Source organism: Crinia signifera, chromosome 8, assembly GCF_055691185.1.
Source record: "Crinia signifera chromosome 8, ASM5569118v1, whole genome shotgun sequence".
In the NCBI taxonomy this organism is placed as follows: Eukaryota; Metazoa; Chordata; class Amphibia; order Anura; family Myobatrachidae; genus Crinia; species Crinia signifera.
This window is the reverse complement of record NC_139224.1, coordinates 67,987,698-68,010,006: the sequence shown is the minus strand read 5'-3', so window position 1 is coordinate 68,010,006 and position 22,309 is coordinate 67,987,698. Positions and strand designations below refer to the sequence as shown.

Genomic DNA, 22,309 nt, shown 5'->3' with positions numbered 1-22,309 from the left:
GGCAAATTCACTCTCTAATGGATAAAACCTTATGCACTGCAGGTGGGGCAAATGTAACATGTGCGGAGAGAGAGTTACATTTGGGTGGGGTTTGATAGATAGATATAATAGGTCCAAGAGACCGGCACAACTCACTGCACAGACGCTGTTTTATACTTCGCTGGGTGCCTCCACTGGGGAATTCAGATAAACACGGTTTGGTGGTGCGGCACTCCCCGCAAATTAACGAGACATGATGCTGGTTTAAAGGCAACGTTTCAATGTCTTTAATGAGCCTGATGAAAATGTCTCATTAAAGACATTGAAACGTTGCCTTTAAACCAGCATCATGTCTCTTTAATTTGCAGGGAGTGCCGCACATGTCATGTAAGACAGCACTCAATAAAAGAACTCACGTTTTGTGGTGCACAGTCCTGTAATGTAAAGATACAGAAGCACTCACCCTCCTTGCAGAAGGTTTTGGGAAGAACCGGCACACACTTGTAGAAGTCCAATGTAGATTTATTTACAGGCCCCTGAGGAAGACTGTGAATATCAGTTGAAACGGCTGTTGGGCCGTGTCTGTATACCATCTCATACCTTAAATAAATCTACATTGGACTTCTACAAGTGTGTGCCGGTTCTTCCCAAAACCTTCAGCAAGGAGGGTGAGTGCTTCTATATATTATATATAGAAACAAAATAACTCACCCAAATCTAACTCACATGTTAGAGAAGGGAATCGTGGAGTGGGCTTTTTTGCTGGCATTTACCTGTTCACTAGGCTGCGAACATATGCAGCCTAGGGAACAGGTCAGGACCATAGTATGAACAGTATTAGTGTCGGCACAACACTTGTAGCAGCTCAACCCCTCCCTCTGAAGCCTTGGTTCATGTATCTCCATCCCATCACTCCCGTGTAGAAACAGGACAGGAATCGGCAGGGTTGCAGAGGAGGGAGAGCGCCCGCCTCCTTTGCATCCTCTAATAAGCTGGAAAGATCAGACTTTAAATACAGTATACTGGTAGGTAAATTGGCTCTCAACACAAATAATTAACCCTAGTCTATGTTAATGTGTGTGCATGCATTCAGGGCACACTAAATAGGCCAAGTGATTCTTATCTACCATCAAATGGAAAATGGACAAAACTTTTATCAATTTCTGTCATTCCGGAGCTTGTAGAGTCTGGTCCGGGGTTATCCCGTTTTCGGGGCTGCCTGAGACACCGGTCACCAGGGAGAGGAGGAGGGAGAGAATAAAGCCTCGTTGTATGGTCCGGGCATGTAGCAAAACCGAAAATGGTCCGGACCACACAGGGAGGCTGTAATCTCCCCTTCACTATGTCCCTGGTGAAAGTTATCACAGGCATCCACCAAGACAAAGTGGGAAAAAAAGGGGGATATTGCAGCGCTCATAAATTTTAATGAGTCAACCATTATATAATGAAAGGAATTTATTCTATAGTACAAGAATTACAATTAAAACAATGCAATTTAAAAAGCAATAAAAAGCACTTAAAACCAATGTATGGACCTGTTATTATATACCCTGCTCTGGTAGATCTCAACCTGGCGAGAAATGAGGAGCAACTGGAGTCCAATTGAAAAAGCTGCCCTTCTAGTGACAGCGAAATGCGTCGGTTATATAACTGGAAATGCTGTGGACACTTTATCCACCACCTGCTTACTTATCTGGAACTTTTCATAACCTTCTCAAACACCTGGAGCACTTTATTCTGGCACAGTGCACTTTATCAATAGGAGCCACACACAAACTTTGGATTGAGAACAATCTAGTGGCTCATCAAATTGGAGTATCCATCCCATCTTCACAAAGCACGCACCTTAGAGAGGATCCCCACAAGCCCTAAAGTCCACCACGGACTGGGACACCTCCAGCGAAATATTGGGATTACAATTGGACTCCAGTTGCTCCTCATTTCTCGCCAGGTTGAGATCGACCAGAACAGAATCAAATTGGAGTACCCATCCCATCTTCATAAAAGCTTGCACCTTATAGAGGATCCCCACAAGCCCTAAAGTCCACCACGGACTGTGACACCTCCAGTGGAATATTGGGATTACAATTGGACTCCAGTTGCTCCTCTACCAGAGCAGGTTATATAATAACAGGTCCATACATTGGTTTTAAGTGTTTTTTAAATTGCATTTTTTATTGTATTTCTTGGACTATACAATAAATTCCTTTCATTATATAAATTGGTTGACTCAATTAAAATTTATGAGCGCTGCAATATCCCCCTTTTTTTCCCACTTTGAACCTTTTGGGACCTGACTAGTCCCTTTTTGCAGCTGCGCACCTTGAGAAAACTACCGTGATTAGCGCTCTAAGCAGTTTTCTGCATTTCGTTCATCCACCAAGACAAAACTGTGCCGGATGACTGCCTGACAATCGGGATACTACAGTCAGTATACCAACATCGGAATCCTGACTGCTGGTACTCCGACAGGGGCTATTCTCCCTTGTGGGGGTCCACAACCCACATAGAGGTAGAATAGAACCTGTGGCGAGCAAAGCGAGCACCCAAGGGGCTTTTTTGCGCTCGCCCCCTGTCGGAGCACCGGCAGTCAGGATCCCGATGTCGGGCAATCATACCACACCCTGGACAAGACGCTACAATCTCTGGAATGCAGTGTTTGATGTCCAGTCCGGGGTCTTGTCCAGTTCGTGTTTATACTTTGTCTCCCTTAATTTCAAGAACTGATTGTAGACTTGCTGCCTATTACCCCTTTCACACTTGCAAAAATATCCCGGGTTTTTGTACATGAACGCACCTCAACCCGGGATTTAGCTCAGTGTGAAAGGGTCTTGAAAGAATATCCTGACCTGGGTAGATTCCGGAATAGACTTGGGATGCGGTCAGTGTGAATGGTCCCGTACCCGGGATTGGGTACACGGGACTTTAAAAAATCTGCTGATTGGAGCTTTCTTGGGTTCACAAATGCTGATGTCATCTTTCAGAGCCCTGGAGTCCATTTCTAATGACATGCATATGTATTTGCAGGGATTTTCTGGGATCAGTGTGAATGGGGCTGTCCCGGGTGGATCCCAGGTCCGAGTGCAGTGTGAAAGGGTACATTCCCGGGAAGCATCTGAGAACACATTGCCGTGTATGACCTGGCTCTGCGAGTGTGAAAGGGGTATTAGTTATTCTATCTTAACAAATAATCAAGGGTATGCATAGGTGTATAGTATGTCTATTGGAGGATCCCATATTGTATGGAAGCCTAAAAATTAGCGCATGGGTTTAGTAATTGCGGGTTTTCAGACTGTAGGCAGGAGTAGGCATCTAGTGCTAATAAGGTTTTACATTGAAATCAAATATAGGACTAACAAGTATCAGTAAAATTCAATATAAACTCTAAATCATAGTTAAAACTATATACAGATGTAAGGTCGCGATGCAGGTGAAAATTATTGCACAGACTGTGATCACTAGAAGGACATAATGTGGAGCTATGCAGAAAGAAATGTCTACTGTGAGCACCTGAGCAGCCATTCTGTGAAGAAGCGGAGCTCCGAGCTGTGCAGCACATCAGGATTACTCTGACACAACCGGACGAACTCCCGCAGCTCATGCAGCTTCCGCGAATCCATCGTTGTTGTAAGTCACCCACGCACGGATAACAATACAAGGAGCGGGACGGCAGCAAGGAAGTAGAACTCACTGGAAGGAACTAGAAGCCAGAGTGACAGGGGACAGAAGGTGGGGCTACTAACAGCCTATAATACTGCGGGCCCAACCGGAAATAGGAAGTGAGCCATCTTTCTACACCCAGTTGGTTAAAAAATGGTTCGCTTTTAATTAACATTTTTTGTTTTAAAATTATTATTATTATTATTAGTGAAAAGCCATCAAGTTCTGCATAAGCACCCGCTGCGTGTGGGTTACTGGTCACTCCCTGTCACTTTTGACAACATACTATTGTGTTTTTTATAGCATTTTCCCAATGATTGAATAGACAAGTTGATCCTTTAACCTTACTATGTTATGCACCAATAAACAGAGCATGCACATTTCATCACCGTACAGTACGAGCGGTGCTATACGACAATCTGAAATAACTCCACATAAGAAGACTGGAATGGATGTGACATAATTTCTATACAGGGTGCTTGTCGGATGTTTATTCCAGTATCACTTCCTGACCGTTGCGAAGTAACCACAAGAAATCACTGCCCCCATTCAACACATTGGTAGGCGTGTCCCGACTCCCTTCTCCCAGCCATGTCCTTAAGTTTGTGGGCGGCCCTTTAACAGCTGCATGGCCGTGTATATTATTTAGTCCATCCACGTGCACAATAGGGATTGGGATCTACGCTCCCAGTCCCAGCTCACATACTAGTGTTGCAGTGTGAGCTAAACGCTGTCACCGACACAGTTGAGTCTGAAGACACAAAACAATGCAGCAGCAGAAGCAGTATAGTGAGAGTATGAATGATTTTAGCCCCGCCCGCTTCCCGACAGAGGTGCTTCCCATTGACCACTTTCCCACAGTGTCACTTGTATTGCCCGTGACCGTCCCATTAACTATCGGACCGTGGTCACTCAAAACCCTTTAGGCAGCAACAGGCATCCCAGGTTTCCGGAATAACGCTGCTTTGTCGTGCAGATCTCAATCGCTGTGATGGCCTCCAATTGACGTCATTACGCTGCGACTGACTACTAAACGAGGTCGTCATCCAGCGATGGGAGCACTGTGTAGGGACATTATCCGTGCTGGTACAGCAGTTATGCGGGGCGCTACCGGCCATAGGTTTCTTTTTGAACGTGTTACAGGTCAGATGGGTTTTGTGCTTTACGTGTAATAGTGCCAATCACTGACTTGCTCTGCTATTGTTTGCACACTAGGGGTGAAGTGACGTATGGGATTGCTCACTGATGACATGCTTATGGATTATGTAGGAGCATTTTCTGTAATTTGAAGCTTTTTTTCACCCCCCACCACCCCAACTAATAAAATGCTGATAGCACCTTTAAATGGATCGATTTGACTTGCATCAAGCTGCTTAGATTGCTTCACTTTTATAGTACACAGAGACCTACATCTGTTAATAGTGTAATTGTATAAAGCTGGATGGTAGAGGTCAGTAACTTGAATGCAGAATCTGGTACTTGTGTACTAGCACGGGGCTCACGATATTTGGTCGCACAACTTTTAATCGCACCCGATGCACTGCGATGCGATTTAAAATTGTATAATCCCCCTATACGATGTTTAATTGTATAAGCACCCCAATGGGGGCTTACAATGTTAAATGCACCACTATGCCACCCCCACTATGAACGTGAACCCGAAGCGTGGCGAGCGGCGACGGCATGCGTCCTCCGACCTTTTCATACCCCCACTATCTACGTCGGCGTGTAGTTGACTTTATATAGTGTGGCAAGCCACCGAGCCCGAAGTGTGGCGAGCGGACGCGGGGCTCGCTGCGCTCGCCACACTATATAGAGTCAAGATATAGAGAATAAGTGGCAGACACTAAAAATAGCGTCTGTCACTTTAAGAAGCGCTGATCTGCTCAGTAATAAATGACCAAGTTTTTAGCAAAAAATATAAAGCATTTTATTAAAACAACATAACATGACAATTTATAATCCCCCCCATACAATTCATGTGCACAATATGACAGACAGACAAGACAAACAACAATAAACATATAATAAAAGCTTGATTAGCTGGGATTGCCGTTTGATTCAGTCACTTATATTTCCTCAGTCTCAGACTGAGGAAGCCGCCGATTCCAGTGACAGGCGGAGAAACGCGTTTTTGAGCCCTATTCACCGCTGTTCCTGCACATATCCTGTAAGAGCGCATCACACGTGGATTACAAATCATTCACCCAGCTGGCTGGTCCAGCAGGAGAAGGTCCCCACTGCAGCTAATCCGGAGTATATCTCTGGTAATTCTTGGAGAGACTGACCTGAGTTCCACTTACTTTTACAATAGCGCTATCTAATGGAATCAAGTGTACAGGACCGGTAACTATAAGAAACACCTTATAAAGCCTCATAGCTATTTTTCATAAAGCCTCATTTATTACCACAAATATAAGTGACTGAATCAAACGGCAATCCCAGCTAATCAAGCTTTTATTATATGTTTATTGTTGTTTGTCTTGTCTGTCTGTCATAATGTGCACATGAATTGTATGGGGGGGATTATAAATTGTCATGTTATGTTGTTTTAATAAAATGCTTTATATTTTTTGCTAAAAACTTGGTCATTTATTACTGAGCAGATCAGCGCTTCTTAAAGTGACAGACGCTATTTTTAGTGTCTGCCACTTATTCTCTATATCTTGTACACTCTAAGGGATCGACACTCCCTATTAAGGAAGCAGCGATTTCTGCCCAGTTAAATAAATAATTGATTAAACTACGGATTTATATAAACATTGCTGATAGATCTATATAAATATTGTTTTTCATATTGTTGAATTTATACCCATTGGGGAATTACATATCACCTTATTGGGAGTTGGAGATCTGGCACGACTAGCGCTACGAAGTGGCCCCCGGGTCACTTAATTCTTTCTGGCTATATAGAGTCAACTCCATGCCGACGTGGATAGTGGGGTATGAAAAGGTCGGAGGACGCGTACCGCCGCCCCTCGCGGGCTCGCTGTGCTCGCCACGCTTCGGGTTCACGTTCATAGTGGGGTTGCAATTAACATTGTAAGCCCCCATTGGGTTGCTTATACAATTTAACATCGCATCGCATTGTATGTCATATACAATGGTATACAATAAAAAATTGTATACCATCAGGTTCCAATCGCATGCCTTATGGTCTGCGATACGATGGGCGCCGTGATAGTACACAAGTACCCCGAATCTATTTAAAGGAAATGCTACTTTTAAAAGAACACTTATGAATTGGTTTCAGAAATAGGGTGTTGTTCTATTCAGAACTTTAGAAAGAGGCAAAGCAAATATAGATGTTTGAGGGCTTATTCAGGGTCGGGCGTTGGAAGATTCAGTTCCGCCAGTTCTAGCTTTAACAAATCAGGGTAGTGTCTACCTTCGGTTTTGACAATTTTCCCATCATGACCTGGGTCCACGTATAACTGGAGGAGGAATATAAATCTGTGGTGAGCCACCGTGCCCGAAGCATGTGAGCATACAATGCAGCTAAAATAAAACAAAATAACCTACACCTACGTGAATTACAGATAAAATACAAAATGTTGTGAGGGCATCTAACAACTTCCACCCTCACTGAACATCACATCCTGTAATCAAAACTGAAGGGGATCTAGTCTCTACCGTTTAAACACCAATAAGGTGGAAAGGGGGCATGTACAATTTGCCTACAAGCCTAGACTGCCACACACTCTGCAGCTATTAGCTTCAGGAGAGGTGCCCTAGTTCGCCAGGTGAGTGTAAACTTTTGTTTTGCGCCGGCTGGGTCTCGAGGGAGCATAGAGCCGGGTAAGTGTGTCCCGTGTGCCTTCCCACTGAATCATCTGCCGCTGCTCCCTGCTGTCAACTGCCTGCTCCACTGCCAAACTGCCGCCCCCATGTTATAGGGGTGCAGGTGTGATGGTCACAGAGGGGCATGTGTGCTGTGATGGTCACAGAGTGGCATGAGGGGTATGTGTTATGGTCACAAAGGGGCATGTGTTGTGGTGACATGATCATGTGTGGTGTGATGTCACAGTGGGACGTGTGTGGTGTGATGGGTACAGAGGGGCAATTACTCCCAATTTTATTAAGTTATCATAGTGCCAGTAAACAAAAAAAGAATGGTGGTGGAGAGCTTAACTAAAAAATACACAGGTGATCAATTGGGTATCACAATAATGCAAATTTAATAGAAATTAAGAAATAATAAAATGAACAATTTAATAAATATAATTATAAAATATTCTGTTTAGAGAACACAAACAATGAATGCATAAGTATATTAATGTTGAATAACAATGGAAATAAAACGTAATTGTTAGTCCCTCTTGTTCCTATTTATGCTCTTTCCTGATGGATTGATCTCCCATTTTGTAATCCAATTGGATATAAACCGGTATTGTGGGTGTCCATCAACCTTGCTGGAGTCCTGATCAATGTAACCTCCGGTTCCCCTGTAAAAACAGGTGGGTCTCCAATGATTCAGCAAGTGGTGGTGTCCCGGATGGAATTAACCAGTTTAAAGATGTGGAGCAATTTTGGGGATCCAATGAAAAGATTTTGGAGAGCTGGTCCAAGTGGGATGAAGAATATGGGTTCCAGAGTCCAACAACAAGTGCAGACTAACGCGTTTCGTTGTTCTCTGACAACTTTCTCAAAGGGACCTTTTGGTTGATAAAGCCACCCTGAGAGCGGCGAAACGCGTTCCAAGGACCTTACACATGCTGTGCCGCCAACATAGGTACCCCATAACCAGGCAGCAGACACCTTCCACCGGCACCCGTGGCAACCATCACTGCCCGCCAGCTGTATCCCACAGACTGAGCTCAAAAGACGCCTCACCCGGAGGACTTTCATCATAAAGTATTACTTACACTAACATTCTGCTGGATGGCAGCTGGAGCAGCACTGATGTCTGCGTGGCTTCCCGCTGCTCAGAAGTTTCCGGGGGGGGGGGGGGGGGGTTTAACGCTTATCTGTGGCAGGGGGTGTAACAATAATAGCAGCCGCGGTAGAGGAGCAGTTTTAAAAGTGTAAGGTATTACTTACATTCAGCATGAGGGTGGCTGGAGCAGTGCTGACTTCTGCACAGCTTCCCACTGCAGAGAAGTTTCTAGACTATGCGGGGGATTGCGGCAGTCGCGGGGGGGCCGGATCTATGAAGGGGGGTGTCACACTGTTATCCATGGCAGGGTGGGGTAATACCGTAGCAGCCGCGGCAGGGGAAATAGCCAGCCACCGCACAGTATTTACTTACATTGAGCAGGATGATGGCTGCAGCAGGGCGGCTGGAGACGCGCTGACATCCGTGGCTTACTGCTGCTGAGAACTCTGCTGAACACCACGTGGAGCGGGGTCGCAGAGAGGACGTGTGAGACTTGTGCTATCCGTTGAGGCAGGAGCTGGGACATGCTGCTGCTGCGTGCTATATCCTATCAGAATCTAGTCACCATGGCGACCTGGCGCCTGGAATTTGTGGAGCCCTGTATTAGCTACCAAGTATTGGTGCGTTCTTGGAAACAAACCAATTTAGGAGGTATGGCAGTACCATTCTGTAAACGCCACCTCCAAGGGTAATCCAGCAGAGCTATAAAACAGGGATTCCCAGATATTGCAACTTATTCCAGTGTGTGTCATCACTGTATGAGCAAGCATCCTAAGGGTCTGGGGAGCTCTGTTTCTTCATTTTAACAAAATTAACTTGGATGTAGCCTATAACTAGAAGAATATTAGAAGTAACTTGCCATGTGGATTTTTTTAACAAAATGTTATGACTCTTTGTTACTAAAGACTGGTGCATTTATATACAATCGTAATTCTTTGTGTGAACATAAAGGAAGCTTAATATTGTTTTATTACACTATTGGGTGCTGTAACATCAAAAACAGCACTGCAGCTTTTCTATCATTTTAGTTTTTTTATGGTTTTATATCAGTAGTTGTGGTGAACTACGTATATATGAGCTGCAGTAAAATAATAAGCGCTTGCGATTGAGATTATTATTATTATAATTTTTTTAACCTTTTTAAAGTGTACCATACTATCCAGTGAACCTTGGACATGTGTGAATCACACAGGTTCTCCGGCTGACTGACTCCGAGTCTGCATTTCACGGAATCTGGGTAATTCAGAAATGCCCCAGTTTACAAGGACAGTATGGTTAGGGTAAGTATAGGGCAGGGCACATGTTTGTTTTTTGTTTTTTTTGTTTTTTTTATGGTGTGCCATGTCCTGCTAATACAGCCTCGTGGAAAGGTTAGAGTGTTGGGAAAAAATTGAGAAACTGATGATGTAAAGCAATGAGTGAGTGATTTAAGTTGGGTACACACTACACAATATGTCCTCCAATGTGGCGGATTGAACTGGACTTTTTGCGTTGTGGGCTAAACCTGGTGCTTTTGACTTAAAAAGCAATGGGTTATCAGATAGGAGCAACAATTAAACTGCTGGACTTCCGGTTCTGCCCTCGGATGATGCGATAGTGGAGCTCCGCTGCCCGGCCATTCTACGCCGCTCCAAACAAGGCTCTTCGCCTCCCAGCTGCCCGACCGCCACCTCTCACACCTTGCCCGGGATCCCCGCCACATGAAGCGCTACCTTAGCGCTATGCCCAGCAATGCCAGCCGCCAGAAAAAGACGGAGCGGCCTGCTCCGGGATCCAAGGACGCTGCTTCCCGGAGAGCCCTCCCAGCATCACCATACACTGCCGCAAAGGGATCTCCTTCTCCCAGCAACCCTGCCTCTCCCACAGAAAATGATAATGTCCCCCACAGTGAGTATGAAACCTCTGACATTCCCCTGCCACCTCTTACTTCCCCTGTCACATATTGGGATATGGTAACAGCCATAAGGGCAGCCATAGGTCCCCTCTTAAAAGAGAAAACTGCAGACATCAACAAACAAATTGCTCAATTACAACAGGGGGTCCAAACGACAGAGCAGACTGTGGGGGCAAATTTTGCTGATATAGTGGATTTTAAAGATTCCTTACAGACTGCCCAGAAAGAAATCACCTATCTGCATAACAAGGTCCAAGACCTGGAAAATCGCTCACGTAGATTTAATCTGAGAATTATAGGCTTGCCTGAAGCAGTTACGGGTCAGGAACTATTTGACTTTATCTGAGTGACTCTCCCTGAGCTACTACAGGTATCAGACAGATGTGATGACCTCATCATTGAAAGAGCGCACAGATTAGGCTTGGTTCATCCACAAGATGGGGCTAAACCACGGGCGGTGATATGCAAACCCCTGAATTTCCTCCATAAGGAACTACTGTGGTCAGCTTCCAGAAAACGAAGGGATATCACTTGGCAGGGACACAAGATCCTGGTATTCCAAGACTTTTCAACAGAACTGTCCAAAGCTTGCAGGGACTTTGCCCCCATGTGCGCCAAGTTGATTAGAGATGGGACTAAATTTGCCATGTTATATCCTGCCAAACTTCGCATCTTCAGGGGCAACACCTTTAAAGATTTAACTTCCCATCTAGATGCTGAGGCCTGTCTTCAAGACGAGGGGGAAGCTACTCATCTTGAAGATAGGATTTGGCCGATGATCCCTGTTGATCAAACACAGCCTGCCGTTCCCCCCTCTCTTTTGATCTTGTATGGTGCCCTTTTTTCTTTCAACTAATGTCGCTGATCCCCCCCCCCCATATTGGGATATACGCAAAGTTTTACGCCTCTTTGCACTAAATGGGGACTGGAACTCCAGCGCTCATGTTACCCCCCTTTCTCACATACCTACCCCCAATTTTAACCTGGATGATAACCCCAAAAGGTTGTTACATCTCCCCTTGAAATGGACTCACCATTCTGACATTTGTTAAGTTTATTGATTAGAATAACAAATGTTTGATATGTTGTGCTTTTCCTTATTCATCATTCCCCTCACGTAACCCCCCATTATCCTATTAACTTGTCGCCTGTAGCAGGCGGAATGCTCAAAATATTACTGCCATCTACATTATGCAATTGTTGTGTGTGTGTGTGTGTGTGTGTGTGTGTGTGTGTGTGTGGGGGGGGGGGGGTGACGCCTAGGTGGAGGAGTCACTCCTGACCTCCCGTTCCCGGACTGAAACTCCTGACTTACAGTTGAGATGTTCAGTCTTTTCATCTGGAAGTCTGTATGTCATTGTTTTTCTCTCCCCTCTCCTTTTCCCCTAACTCTCATATTTGCATCTCTAATGTTCCCCTATATATTGCCTATGTTGGTAACAATGTCTTTATCGTATGCTCCTCATGTTCACCTACTTCCATCCCTCCCATATGTGCATTTTGACGGTTGGTAGCTGGAATGTGGGTTGGATAAACTCACCTCAGAAGAGGAAGTGCATTTTAATGTATCTTAACAAATTACATGTGGATGTTTATGTGGAAACCCATCTTACACAGCCTGAATCAGCTAAGCTCCGGATGCTGAACTGGCAGTTTCTTTCCTCAGCCTCCTTCAACTCTCGGGCCCAGGGGGACAGATCCCATTAACAGCCGAGACCCTCTGTTCTGACTCGGAAGGTAGATACACCCTCTGCCGCTCTTGCACAAACACAATACATAATATTTAATGTTTATGCCCCCAACACATACTCCAGACAATTTTTTCTTAATATATTGAGATTGCTCACTCCCCTCCTTAATTTGCCAATTATCCTATGTGGTGACCTTAACCCGATTTCTGACCCACATCTAGATAGACAAATCCCTTCAAATAGACTTTACTATTGTAAAGCGCAACGGAATCTGCTGCGCTATATAAGAAACTGTAAATAAATAATAAATAAATAGACACCTTCCTAGGTTGGGGGTCCCGGCTCTGGCAGCAAGGCTCAAACTGATGGATATCTGGAGGGTATTTCACCCTATGGAACGTGACTTCACTTGCCTTTCCGCCTCTGCCGGCACCCTCTCTTGCATTGACTATATACTCCTCTCATCCAGCCACTTTCCAGCAGTACTCAATTCAGCATGGGATGATTATAAGACACATAATCACTCCACAGAACTGAACCTCTAAGGCCACCATTAGAGGTGCTATAATATCTCACACTGCATTCCAAAAAAAATCCATTGCCCAAGAATTCGCCCAGGCCTAAGCCTCACTATCTACCAAATACACCTTATTTAAAAATTCCCCCTCCTTGAACACTAAACTGGAATACCAACAGGCCAAGTCCACTTTTGAGGGTCTCTTTATAAAATCCGAATCCCTCTATACTTTCGCAGCCAACGCCCGTTTTCATAAGTTTGGAAACAAGTCCAGCAGATTACTCTCCAACCTACTTAAAGGCAACCAATCCCCCTCCGTTATACATCCTTTGAGACGTCCAGATGGCTCTTGAACCACCTCTAATGTGCAAAGCGCACAAATCTTACGGGACTTCTATAGTTCTCTTTACACTGCTCCACTCTCAGATAGCGACCAGGCTCAGCAATTCTGGGAAAGTTTGAGCATCCCCTTCTGCTGCGGCCACCCTTTCTCGACCTTTCTCCCTTAAGGAGGTCCAGAAAGCCATTACTGGCCTAAACTCTGGGAAGGCCCCTGGCCCTGACGGCGTCACTCCAGACTACTAGAAACTACTTGCACCTAAAATTGCCCCCACCCTTGTAGCGGTCTATAACCATATCCGAGTCAGACCTACAGACCATCAAAATACAATCCTCCCAGATAAAAAATTGGGAGTGCAAATTCCGACCCACAGGGATAAAATATACTCGTGCAACTTTGAACCCTTACTATTATCCATGTCCAGATCTATGGACTCTTGGACGGAGTTGCCGTTGTCTTTGCTGGGGAGAGGAAAGGTGGTCAAATCTATTTTAATCCCTAGACTACTTTACGTTATGCAAATGATCCCCATAAAGACCTCTAACTCTGACATCAGAAGGTTTAATTCTCGAGTATCAAAATTTCTGTGGAATGGTAAAAGGGCCAAAATAGACTCAAACTACATCTCTCTAAAGTCCTAGGCGGTCTAAACATTCCGGACCTCAAACCATATTCAAAATCCCTACTGTGTCGATTTGCTCTGGGTTGGCGGACAGAAATTAGCAGTTACTCCGATTACCCCCTCGACTGCACATTATTCTCCCCAAGTGCTCTGTTACACACACCAAAACCTAAGCTGCCCAAACAAGTGTCCCAGAACAAACTCTTTATTGACATACACACGGCATGGTGGTCTGTCTCCTGTGCTCTGGGTTGCGACCCCCTGATATCCCCATGGCTCCCCCTCTGGGGTAACCAGATGTTTCATCTAAGTATAGATAGCCCTGGATTCCGAGGGCTTTATCATAAAGGCCTGAAACGGATTTCCCAGGTGTTTGACCCAGGAGGCCGCCCCTGCACCATCCCTGAACTGCAAGGCTTATTCGGCCTTCCTGACTCCTACTCTTTCACCCCTCCTCCAACTCAGTCATTATACACGTTCTCTCCCCCCTACTCGTCATGCTGAGCCTGCTATGTTGATGCTATCCGGAGTGGTGACCAAGTTTTGTCTGGGTAAATTCAAATCAAAGCTAATCTACGAAACTATGGCTTCTGCTCCGGCAGACAAATGTAAGACTCTTACGACTAGAACTTGTGTGTAGGATGTCTCTTTATTATCTGACCCGATTATGATATTCAAATATTACAACCAGTTCTTAAAAATCTTGAAATCCTCCATTTTACAGGAGGTCCATTTAAAATTCCTTCGCAGGGCGTACCTTTCTGAACATCAGAGAAGCTTCTTTGTCCTGGATGAGGATGGCTCTTGTCCAAAATGCCGATCTCAGCATCCTTTTTCCACAATTTTTGGTCCTGCAGGCACATGACGAGATTTTGGAACAAATTAGTTTGTTATATTAAACATACCTTTCAGATTTCTGCACATCTTGAGCCTCTCCCCTTCTTATTCGCTAACTTTGACTCCTGGCCTATTCCCTCACCCTCATCCAACCTCATCCCCATCCTTACACTTACTTTTACTGTTGCGAAGAAAGTTATTTTAAACTCCTGGATACATTGATGGAGGTGGAAACCGTACTATAGAAATACTTATATTATGACAGATATGATCTCATTAGACATGCTCTCCCCTCCTCTTCCTCAAAGTTTTACATCACCTGGGTACCATTCATCAAGAGCCGTCCTCCTCCTCAGAAAGCTGACATATGCAATCTACTGGAAATACCAGTAGACTCGGTTTGACTGTATAAATGCTCCATCTCTAACCGCATTGCAACCTCCCCTACACCCCCCCCCCCTCTTTCTAAACTTCCTATAATACTTACCCTCTGTTCCACCATTTAAAGTGTTAAAAATTTGGTTTGGAGACATTCAGCTGGTTTTTTTTTTTTTTTTTACCTTTTAACCTGTTAGTTTCATTATTTGATTACGAGAGCCGGCCATTAGACTAACTATCTTTGTCATTATGCCCACCAGTGTTATATAGAACTATATGAACATGTGCGTTCTCCCCCTTTGTAACTTGTACACCAATGTGGCTGTTATGATTTATATGTACGTTATCTGAACCTTAATAAACACAATTTAAAAAAAAAAACAATTAAAATGCTCTGATAGGCACCCAGAAAACATATGAATTGTCCTCCAAATGAGCCTGACAGTACACGAGGGAAAGATAAATTGTCTGCGAAGGTTGAGAGATAATTTCTAAAACTTCAGCCCCATACAAAATAATCCCATTTCACAGTAAAATTCAGTGTGCTTGTTAGCTGGTTGCAGGTAATTATGAGAATTGGATATGCTTTAACAGTTATTATAGTTTATAGTAAACTAATGGATATTCACATTATTAAAACATTTGCAGAGACATGTTGATTGTGATCACTTTATATTATCTGACGTTTTGTAAAGGCCACATTCTGTTAAATACAATAACAGAACTGATGTATATAGTGACAACTTAAACTTGGTATATCTGTCTTTCTCTTTTTTATAGCTTGTATTTCTTGTGTGAGACAAAAATTTACAATGGAATCTCAACAGCATTTGAACTTTCCAGAAAGGTCCTTAGGGCAACCCAGCCCTTTCACACATAGACATCTCCTGAAACCAGGTAAATTACCTAAAATGCAAAATGTCTAGTATTCTAGTGGTACCACTAAATGATTCATTTGCTTGCATGTAGGTTTCATCTAATTACTTCTAGCCTCCCTTCACGTTAAACAGCCCTATGTTGAGCGCAAGAGCATAGTAATCTTTCTAGGATCAGGGCATGGCGCTGAGGTATGGAAGCAGAAGTTACCCAAAATTTCTTACGTTGGATTTTACCAGTTGCCTGTTGAGATTTTAATTGCAAAAAACAAGGCTAGTTGTTTCGCATAGTTGTGTGTTCCATTGTCTGCCCAATCAATGGATTTGATGCCTGATTCAGACCTGATAGCTGATTTGCAAATTTACAGATGACTGCGAGTAGATTGCCGCTGCCCAGACAAAAAAAAACCCTGCCCTGTGTAAATCTGCAAATGAATTGCGAAATTATCGCAGATCGCTATCCACTTGCATATCTATATTTAATTCACGAACCATCAATTGTTTTTTCTAGTCTGTGCAAATGTGTGTAAGTCTTGACCCTACCGTTCATCTGTGACACAGTTTTCTTAAAGCCGGTGCTGTCTCTTCCTTTGCCACTTCAGTGGTATGGGTGGAAATTTCCCGGGATGAGCTGTGCTGCAGGAGCGAAATCTCACTGAAATTTTGGGGGCATACCACTGATAAGTAGATGTGCACCAGTGGTGCCTCCAGCTGTGCACCACCCCTAGGGGCACCCCCCCCCCCTGCACATCGCTCCCCTCCTGATGCTCACCTCCCCGGCGATCATATGCCGGGGCTCCCCTGCTACTGCCCTACATCACCATTCGCACCAGTCACCAGGCCCAGCTGGGTGCTGTTCAGGCCCCCAAACACATAAATGCCGGAGCACCCCTGAACCTCCCGGAGGGGCTGCAAACAGCCAAAGACAGCAGCAGCCTGAGGGGAGTAGGTGCTGCTGCAGAAGGCAGCGGCTGCCCCTTCTGTGGTGAGTATTTTTTGGGGCAGGAGTAACAGTCTCACCTACCCAAGACCCCCAGCATATCTCCTGGCCAGCTTGTCCATCATCAGGAGTCCTAGACCTGTCCTCAGTCAACAGTCCTATAAGCAGATAACAGGTGCTACTAATCAACTTTGCTGCAATTATTCCTGACCTCAAACAAAACAAAACCTGGACCATGTTTACCTGCTGTTCTATTCTTAAAGAAGGGAAATGCTATTATCCCTGCCAACTATATCTATATTTGTAAGAACCACATCCAGCATTTATGGAAAGCAGTAGGTTTGTAATCACTGTATCTCACTAGCCACTGCATACCAAATATCAGGTCTTCCACAACAGTAGAAAAAGGGAGAGAACAGTATGTCCTTAATCTGGTGCACCTATGTCATTAAAATGTAACTTTTATTAGGTATTTATAAAATGGCTGCGAAATATAAAAAACACACTCAACATAAAGTGATATAAAGACACAACAAGGACAATCAAGTGTTTTTAAAAAAAGGTGGCGAGCAGGTGGCACATTTTAATAATAACTTAGGTTAACACAGTCTCAATGACCGTTCTTTATTAGTTATGAACTTTCTTTACTGTGGTATATGATTTATTCTCACGTTTTTCCCTTAGTGGTGGCTAAATAGCCTGGGAATCAGTTGCAAAAATTCGAAACATTATATGTCATGTTTTATAGCAGAGAAGGACTTGTTGCAATTTGTTGCAAGTGCTGAGTTTAGAGAGTGACAGTTTAAATGGGTGTGTTGTAGATTTTATTCTCTACAATCTCATGTCGATTTGTCAGGTGATGGATTGATATTATAGTTCAATTGCAGGTTACTCTTCAATTAATATCTGTATGTCCCACAATAAATATAGTGTGAGTTAACCATTTAAAGTTGTTATTAATATTAATCCCCAATCACAATATTCAGATAAAACCATTGGATAAAGGTGGGAATATTGTCCTATGGCCTACCAGTATGTACCAAAAAGAAGCCTTAAGACAACTCCAAGACAAAAACTGCTATGAGAATATACTCTTCAATCCAACTGAGAACTATAGTGATATCTTAACCGGGATGTTGGATAGAGCATTGGCCAATGGTACTGAAACAGGAATATGATTTCCTGAAAATCTCTCATCCCAAAACCCCAACCTTTTATTTACTGCCAAAAGTGCATAAAAACCTATTGGAACCACCTGGTCGTCCAATAGTGTCTGGGATAGGGGGAATAACAGAGAATCCCAGTATCTACATTGATTTGCACTTGCGCCATCATGTACTCACCCTCCCCTCGTATCTTCAAGATACATCAGATGTCCTGCGAAAACTGAATGATATCCGATTGGAGGAGAACCACATCTTGGTGACATTAGACGTGGAGTCGCTATATACCAGCATTCGACACTCAGCTGCATTGGAGGCAGTAAAATACTTCCAACAGATGGAGGGGTATACTGACTTCCACGTATTTATTGTGGAATTATTGGAATTTGTCCTCTCCCGCAATTATTACACATTCGCTGACCGATACTACCTGCAAACGAGGGGCACCGCTATGGGGGCGGCGTGTGCCCCAACGTATGCGAACATCTTTTTGATATGGTGGGAGAGAGAAACCGTATTTAGCCAAGCCAATGATCAATATACCAAACATATCATCGGGTGGTGGAGATATATCGATGATATTCTGTTGATATGGGAGGGAGAGGAAGCAATATTACTATCATTCATTAATCACCTCAATCAGAACGAAATAAATATCAGGCTTACGCACCATATCAGTAAACAAATGGTACCATTCCTGGATTTGAATATCTATAGAGGTGAAGATGGTACCATTCAGACACAGCTTTATAGAAAAGATATGGCAACCAACTCCATACTCCATTAGACAAGCTCACATTTTCCACCTACGGTGGATAATCTCCCGAAGGGAGAGTTTCTGCGCCTCCACAGAAATTGTTCTGACAGACAACAATTTGAACAACAATGTGAGGAATTGGGGGAGAGACTGAAGGAAAGAGGATACAGTGGGAGGAGGATCAAACGGGCAAGAAGAGAAGCATCCCAGATGCGGAGGGAGTCATTGATCTTCCCCAAAAGAAAAGAAGAAAAAAACACAAATGAGATTTGTGGGGAATTACTGTAGGGAATGGAAAGACATCCAGCAGATAATACAGAGTCATTGGCCTGTCCTTCTATGAGACCAAGATCTTTCTCAAATACTAGACCCCAAAGTGGCAATGAGTTGGAGACGTTCAAAAAATCTGAAAGATGAACTTGTCCATAGTCACTTTATCAGAACATCAACCAAAAGTTCAGATAAGTTAGTCGGATCCTTTCCATGTGAAAACTGCAAAGCATGCCGGTATATGCGGAAAACGAAGGAGATACAAGACCGATATGGTAATAACATCAAGATCAATACCTATATTAACTGCAACACCATAGGGGTGGTCTACTGCATAACCTGTCCCTGCAGAAAGAACTATGTGGGCATGACAACGAGACCACTGAAGCAGAGGATCCTGGAGCATGCAGGAACAGTGAGAAATGCAGTATCTGACCTGGCAAAATTTATAAAAACTTACATCAGTAGCACGGCACTTCCTGCGGCGACATGAAGGCTCCTTCCAGGAAGCAAGCATTTGCGGCCTGGAGAAAGTAAATCTAGGAATCAGGGGTGGGGATATACAGAAAACACTCATGCAACGGGAAAGTGAGTGGACTTTCAAACTTAATGGACTTACACCAGACGGATTAAACGAGTATATCAATTATCAAGTTTTTGTCTGAAGCAATTAGAGCACATCATGAAACTCAATCCTCCATTAAGAGACCCTCTCGGATCAAAATAAAATTTATCGGAAAACAAAAAATGAACAACATATAAACAATATAGCATCAAAAACATGAGACTCATAAAGGCACAGTTAATTTTATTTCATTTTATCACGTTTTAGTTTGCAGTTTATACACAAAAACGATTGTTGAGTACCTCTTCTCTCTCTTTTTTTCCTCACAAAGATCTATGTATTCACTCTCAAAACACTAAAAGTTTAGTAATATACAGTACATTAAGGGAAACCTTATATTAGTAATTAAATTAAGCACATTGTAAATTTACATCAAATTTCATCACAAGTCAGGCAATCACACTTCACTACCTGACAACATATTTATAACTCCCATAGGAGGAGCACCAGCACTCTTAATTTACCTTAAATAGATTAGAATGAGATTTATTAGCTCTCATGTAACAATATAATTACAATCATGATATAAATACAAAAAAATATATTAGAACTAACTATAAACAAACAGTTTAATCCCAAGTAGATCCATTCCTGCCAGTACTAGAACGCTAACTCCTAGCCCTCATGGAACTCATAACATAATGGCACAAATTGCCTTTTATATTATATATGAAGGACAAGGCTTATTAAAACTACCAGGGTCAGACATCATATTTCCAAACTAAGAAATATGTCCAAAAACTTAATCAGGGGGCAGGGAGCCTACGACTATGACAGCACTGCGGGACATAGCCCACTGAAGAATATCCATATCATTTACTGAATCACCATGACAACGGGCAAGCTAACATCCAGGGATGACCTTTAGGGAACGGATCTTACTCGTTTCAATGTAAATCCATACTTATACATTTAAATCTTAGTATAACCCACAGTATTATACCTAAACTACTCAGCAGCTTGTGAATACTAACAATTATGAATATGCGCACAGTTAGAACAGAGAACCATGTATATGTGCCTTACGTGAACTTATCTTACGTCAGTAACTTTGGGGGAGGAGTGTGGATATTATAACCAATCAACTGACAATCGCGGGAGTCACGCCGCTGTCACATACCAGAAACTGGAGCGGAGGACTGTGGTTAATGTAGTTAAGAAACATTTGTGTGAATCACGAGTTCCCCCACATACCTGGAGGTAACAGTATAGTTGGAGCAGAGGACTGTGGTTAATGTAGTCGAGACACGTATAATCGCGTCACTCACGAACCTCCCCGCATATACAAAGGCAACGGCGCAACACGTCACCCCGTCACAACGTGAGGGGGATTGACTCTAATCCTCTACTCATTGGACGGAGATAGATGTGGGAGGGACTCTACATAGAGAGTGACCAATCAGGCACCCGCATTCACGTAAGCCACCTCAGCTGTCTGTAATTACCGGTAAAAATACCGGCTACAAAAAGCACACAATGTAACAAGTCAGTACACTGGTGAACAAGCCTGTAACCTACGGCGAAACCCGCGTCCAGACAGGTGGAGTGACGGCCACTGAGGAGACCCCCGTGCTATTTAGGCACATACGAGAGCACACACAGGAAGGATAAGTAACATTATGGTTGGGACAGTGTGTCTAAACAATTGTGTTTACAGTTTCCCCTGTGCGATTTACAGAGATTCAGGCCAGCCATTACTTACCTCTTCTTATTAAATTGCATATTACTGTGTGATCTACTCTCTTAAACATATCTGAGCACGTATCTTAAGGACAAGTAGGATTCCAAATGGGATGCCTTAGGTCTGAATAATGTGATGTAATTTTAATAGGGAATTTGGCTAATTCCAAGCCTGAATATATTGAAACTTAAGTATACTATTGTGAGTGGACACATAGATGTCAGATTGTATCAGGAGCTGTGATAGTAGATGATACTAGCATAAATACCTATCTCATCTGTGTGAGAATAATCGCATATTATACAGTGATACTTCCAGCTGCCAATATCTCATGTTAATGTTGATGCATTGATGTCTATCTGCAAAAAAAGTGTTTGAGATATATATAGCAATAGAAACATAGAATTTGACGGCAGATAAGAACCATTTGGCCCATCTAGTCTGCCCCTTTTTTACCCTTCAGGTAAACTCAACCCTTTTTAATCCTTATTTCTTTGTAAGGATATTCATATGCCTATACCAAGCATGTTTAAATTGTTCTACTGTCTTAGCCTCTACCACCTCTGATGGGAGGCTATTCCACTTATCCACTACCCTTTCTGTGAAGTAATTCTTTCTAAAATTTCCCCTGAACCTACCTCCCTCCAGTTTCATTGCATGTCCTCCTGTTTTATTACTTGTTTTCCTTTGAAGAAAATTTCCCACCTGTACTATGTTAAAACCCTTGATATATTTGAAGATTTCTATCATGTCCCCCCTTTCCCTTCTCTGCTCCAAACTATACATGTTAAGATCTTTTAGTCTATCCAGGTAAGTTTTGTGATGTAGGCCATGAACCATTTTAGTTGCCCTTCTTTGTACACTCTCCAATGTATTTATATCCTTCTGAAGATATGGTCTCCAGAACTGGACACAGTATTCCAGATGAGGTCGTACCAATGACCTATAAAGTGGCATTATTACGTCTTTTTTTCTGCTACTGATTCCTCTCCCTATGCAACCAAGCATCTGACTTGCCTTCCTCATTGCTTTGTTACATTGCCTCTCTGCCTTTAAGTCACTTGAAATAGTGACTCCTAGATCTCTTTCCTCCTCAGTAGTTTCCATTATAGTACCCTTGATACTATATTGAGCCTTTGGGTTTTTGAGTCCCAAGTGCATAATTTTGAATTTTTTAGCATTAAACTGTAGTTGCCATTCTCTT

At 43.2% G+C, this 22,309-nt stretch overlaps 2 protein-coding genes across 2 annotated transcripts in view; one reads left to right on the top strand and one right to left on the bottom strand.

The window, feature by feature from the left end:
• Nucleotides 1-3,743, bottom strand: part of ST13 (ST13 Hsp70 interacting protein) — a 53,097-nt gene extending 49,354 nt beyond the window's left edge. Inside the window, exon 1 of the mRNA XM_083156640.1 lies at nt 3,490-3,743. Coding sequence (XP_083012766.1) covers nt 3,490-3,599 — 110 coding nt within the window. The 5' untranslated portion in view covers nt 3,600-3,743. The remainder of the gene's footprint in view (nt 1-3,489) is intronic.
• A 626-nt stretch (nt 3,744-4,369) lies between these two features.
• Nucleotides 4,370-22,309, top strand: part of XPNPEP3 (X-prolyl aminopeptidase 3) — a 150,696-nt gene continuing 132,756 nt past the window's right edge. The window contains exons 1-2 of the mRNA XM_083156639.1: nt 4,370-4,782; nt 15,575-15,691. Of these exons, the coding sequence (XP_083012765.1) occupies nt 4,692-4,782; nt 15,575-15,691 (208 nt within the window). The 5' untranslated portion in view covers nt 4,370-4,691. The remainder of the gene's footprint in view (nt 4,783-15,574; nt 15,692-22,309) is intronic.